Below are 4778 nucleotides of genomic sequence, written 5' to 3'. Positions count from 1 at the left end.
TTTTCGATCATTATTAGTTTTTTTAAAATTAATATCGATAATAATTTATTTGTTAGGCAGAAAAGCTTGAAAATTTAATACAAGGCTCTTAACATATTGTTACAATAGCAGTTGAAAAATTAAATAAATTCATAGTCACAATTTTTTTTATAAGCATTCAAAGTTTGAATTTTGATAAAATACGTAAAAATCACAAAAATTCACAAATTATTTTAAGCTAGAAATTCATAATAAATTTTTTTTTTAAATCTAAGATTTGAAAATTTAATACAAGATTCCTTACAAGTTTGTCAATCTTTATCACAAATAAAAAGTCCAACGAAAATTCAAATTAAATTTTTACAACATTGGATTTTCACTGGATTTCACATTTAGCGATTTTCTTATTTTGGTGTAACTCTAAAACAAATGACCGCAGATACTTGAAATTTTCACTGAATGTTTATATAGGCATTTTCTATATTTGATAAAATTTTCAAAATATTTAGATTTATTTTGAGCTGTTTACTGACATTTTAATTTTTCAACTTTTTTAGTTTTTTTTTCTATAAATATCGATAAATATTTATTTGTCGGGTAGAAACACATTTTTAGGGCTCCTAACACATTTTTACAATAGCAGTTGAAAAATAAAAGGAATGCACTGTTATAATTTTTTTTTACAAGCATTTAAAGTTTGAATTTTGACAACATACGTAAAAATCACGAAATTTCGCAAATTATTTTAAGCACGAAATTCATGAAAAATTTTATTTTTAAATCTAAGATTTGAAAATTTTTAATAATCTTTAATATATCCTAGACAGACAAACCGTCTCCGATCAGAATCGTTTTTCGCATACAATAATATTATATCATTGAATTTAAATTTAATTCCATCCATTACAGTAACCCACTTGTAACCTACTGTACAGCAGAGCGACATCCACTTACCCAACTTTTTTTTATTGGAAAATGCATGTACCACTTGTGACTTAAAACTATGATATTATAATAATTTATTTTATTATTTGTTTTTGGTTGTGTACCAGTGTTTTTTTTTTGCGATCCCCACAGGCTACATTTACGATACATTGTTGGTACTTTTCTATCAAAATAAAAATAAAATATCATTATTACTTATTAGTGCTGTGTTATAAATAAACAATTAAATTCGGAAAATCCTCATAACCTGCATAACTTAATATTCAATTACATATTTATAGGCATTAGCCACACATTTATACTAATTTAAATCAGTTATCATTTAAAGTGTTTTAGAACTTAATATAGTGTCTATTTACTGAGTGATCTTGTTCTATTGTTAATAAGTTAAAAAGAACTTTTTCGAAATGAGTAACTCAAGAAAACTCAGAAGTGATATGTGGAGATATTTTACATATGTTGATGAGCATTATGCAAAATGTGACATATGTAAAACTAAAATTTCTCATAAGACAACTATGTCAAATTTAAAAAAGCACATTGAAAGAAAACATCCTTTAATAAATTTACAACCTGAAGTAGATGATGAAATAAACCAACCAAGTACTTCAAATAGTGCACAAGTAATTACCATTAAATTGTCATCACGCAAAAAGTGACAAAGTGAAAATGTTTAAGGTTTTATTTTGAAATTAGTATGACTCCATAATTATTTAATTATTTCACTTTGTCACTTTTTGTGTGACGACGACTAAGTATAAATTAATTTCCTTTATTTTAATTATGTTGACTGCAGAAACTAGATTAACTTATTGTATTATTGTCTTATATTATGTTAGGCTACTACTCTAGGATTACAATCCATGCCAGCTATAAGTCTACGTCAAGTAAATCCTTCTACATTAATTGTGGAAGAAAATGTTGACAACCCTTCCTCTGAAACCGTAGAGTCTTCAAATCACATAATTAAAAAACGTAAAACAACAAATACTTTGCTAAATTATATACCAAGAAAAATGACCAATACATATCAAAGTCAGTTGGATGATAGTTTATTAAAATTAATATATTTAGATTGTCAGCCTTTTAGTTTAACTGAAAATGAAGGGTTTAAACAATTTGTTCATTTGTTAAACCCTGCTTATAAACTACCAAGTAGGCATAAGCTATCAAAAACCTCATTACCTTTTGCTTATGAAAAGTTATTTAATGAAACCAAAATAAAAGTTCAGGAAGAAGCCTTATCGGTTTGCTTGACCACTGACTGCTGGACTTCTATAAACAATACAAGTTTTTTAGCTGTTACTGCTCATTATGTCGATCCGAATTTCAATTTAAAATCAGTATTACTTCAATGTGCTCCTTTTACTGAAAAACACACAAGTTTGAACTTAAGCATAATCATCCAATCAATTATTGAAGAATGGCAAATAAAGGATAAAATTGTACTTGTAGTGTCTGATAATGCTGCTAATATAAAAGGTGCAATAAGTACACTAGAATTAAAACATTTTGGGTGCTTTGCCCACAGCTTAAATTTGATTGTGCAAGAAGCATTAAAAACACAATCAAATTTAATAAATACTGTGAAGACGATTGTCGGGCATTTTAAGCGAAGTTCAAATGCTAACCACCAACTGATGCTTTACCAGGATAACTCAGGGGCAACACCAAAAAAACTACTGCAAGATGTAGCCACACGTTGGAATTCCACATTTCATATGTTGAATCGGTTTGTTGAATTGGAAACCACTGTAAAGGCAACTCTAGCAATAATAGATGCAGATTTACATATACTTTCATCTGAAGAATGGAAGATATGTAAAGAGTTGTGCCTTGTACTCAAACCATTTGATGAAGTCACAAAATTAGTAAGTGGAGAGAACTATATGTGTGCTTCTATGGTTATTGTTTTGAGCAAAGGATTAGCTGATGTATGTGAAAAATTGAAAAATAAGCCTTTTGATTCTTCAGTGAAGGGAACTATTAAAGTTCTACAAGATGGCATCAATTATCGATTCTCTGATTTAGAAATGAGCAATACCTTAAGAATGGCAACGTTCTTGGATCCAAAATTCAAACATTACGCTTTAACCAAATCGCTAGGAGATCAAACAAAAACAAAAGTAATAAACGCAGTTGCACAACATATAAAAAATAACTCAAATAATACTGAAACATTACCTGCAGTTCCCTCTGCAGATCCAGTTGAAGAAAGAGATGAATGTTGTATTTGGAATAATTTTGATTCAATGACTTCAGCAATAACACCTCAGGGAACAAATACGTCAAAAGCGATCATTGAAGTAAATAGGTACATTGATGACAACATATTACCACGAACAAGTGATTCGTTTAGTTGGTGGAGGGATAACAGTTACAATTACCCTAATTTAAGTACAATTGTTAAAGAAAAATGTTGCGTGGTAGGATCATCTGTTCCATGTGAACGAGTGTTTTCAAAAGCAGGTTTTGTCATTAGTGAACGCCGTAATCGTCTTAAACCCAATAAAGTGAACCAAATTTTATTTTTGAATCACAATTATAAGTTGTTTGAAATGTGAAATATTAGTTATTATTACTAATTATTATTAGTATAAAATAAAAAGTAATTTTATTGATTTTAAATATAGTTTTAAAAAAATAATAAATGTATGTATTATTAATTAATTAATGCAGATTGTTTTTTAAAATGTTTTACAATAGCATAAATTTTTATAAAATAGGTACCTTATGTAATGATGTAATATTCACATGCAATCATTACATAATTTACATAACTGTTGAATAAGCTTAAAGTTAATAATATTTAAGACTTATGTAGTTATGTAAGTAAGTTAAGTTATTAAAATCATGAACTACCTATACAACTAAACAACTTTAAATTTTAAACTTAAATTTTATAATATTAATTAATATGATAAAATGATAACAATAATGTCTTTATCAGTGTTATGAAAATGTAAGCCACGGATTATTAGTCCGTTATTATTATTATTATTAGCCGTCAAGATTTAAGATATGGTTAGGTAAACATTAGATAAGAGAATTTCGGCCATTTAGCTTGTCGCTTGTTATAAAAAAAAAAAATAGAGTGCCCAGTTTCAATCTAACACCAGTGCCAACCTCTAGAAACAAACACCAGTCACTGTCTAGTCACCAAAGTCGCTAGTCACCATTAATTTTCGCAATCGTCGCAGTGACTAACAGCGACACTGTTGTCGCGGTGACAAAGTAACGGCGACGTGATTTTGCGCACATCACTACAGCCAAGCCGTCGAGCCGTGGAGCCGTCGAGCCATACCGAAGCCGCTACTGTCCCTATCAACCAGCAGTCAAGCCGTCGAGCCATACCGAAGCCGCTACCGTCCCTATCAACCAGCAGCCAAGCCGTCGAGCCGTGGAGCCGTCGAGCCATACCGAAGCCGCCGCTACTGTCCCTATCAACCAGCAGCCAAGCCGTCGAGCCGTGGAGCCGTCGAGCCATACAGGAGCCGTTACCGTCCCTATCATCCAACAGCCAAGCCGTCGAGCCGTGGTGCCGTCGAGCCGCGACAGAACTGTCACTGTCCCCATCATCAAATATTATACATCCGAACACACGAAAACCACCGTGAGTCAAATACAATAAACCTATATATGTCTTTCCCCCCCGTTTTGTAAAATCCCTTAGAATACTATAATTTAAATGTACGCTCGTTGAGCATAAAACTTCAAGAAAAAATTGTAAAAAACTTTAACGAATGGTTGTATGATTGTAATTATTTAAATAAAGAACCATCAAACTACAACAACAACCAGTCTCGTTACATATATTGTATGTTTATTTTAACTTAAACAACATGTAGGTAATG

General features: G+C 30.7%; 1 protein-coding gene across 1 annotated transcript; it reads left to right on the top strand.

The window, feature by feature from the left end:
- The first annotated feature begins 1331 nt into the window (after positions 1-1331).
- LOC107170878 (E3 SUMO-protein ligase ZBED1-like) lies at positions 1332-4541 on the top strand. Its single transcript, XM_089227083.1, has 3 exons — positions 1332-1547; positions 1764-3437; positions 4194-4541. The coding sequence occupies exons 1-3, from the start codon at positions 1332-1334 to the stop codon at positions 4539-4541; spliced, it is 2238 nt and encodes a 745-aa protein (XP_089083209.1).
- Positions 4542-4778: the final 237 nt, after the last annotated feature.

Source organism: Diuraphis noxia, unplaced genomic scaffold (assembly GCF_037042655.1).
Source record: "Diuraphis noxia isolate RWA-SAM2 unplaced genomic scaffold, SU_Dnox_SAM2 contig0004, whole genome shotgun sequence".
In the NCBI taxonomy this organism is placed as follows: Eukaryota; Metazoa; Arthropoda; class Insecta; order Hemiptera; family Aphididae; genus Diuraphis; species Diuraphis noxia.
The sequence above is the reverse complement of the archived record's forward strand: the minus strand, read 5'-3'. Positions and strand labels throughout refer to the sequence as shown.

What these genes read in the sequence shown, in the direction of transcription:
- LOC107170878 (XM_089227083.1), top strand. Translation starts at nt 1,332, where the DNA reads ATGAGTAACTCAAGAAAACTCAGAAGTGATATGTGGAGATATTTTACA. An exon ending in GTACTTCAAATAGTGCACAA is followed by an intron (nt 1,548 to 1,763) that starts GTAATTACCATT and finishes ATATTATGTTAG; the next exon opens with GCTACTACTCTAGGATTACA. An exon ending in ATCGTCTTAAACCCAATAAA is followed by an intron (nt 3,438 to 4,193) that starts GTGAACCAAATT and finishes ACATCACTACAG; the next exon opens with CCAAGCCGTCGAGCCGTGGA.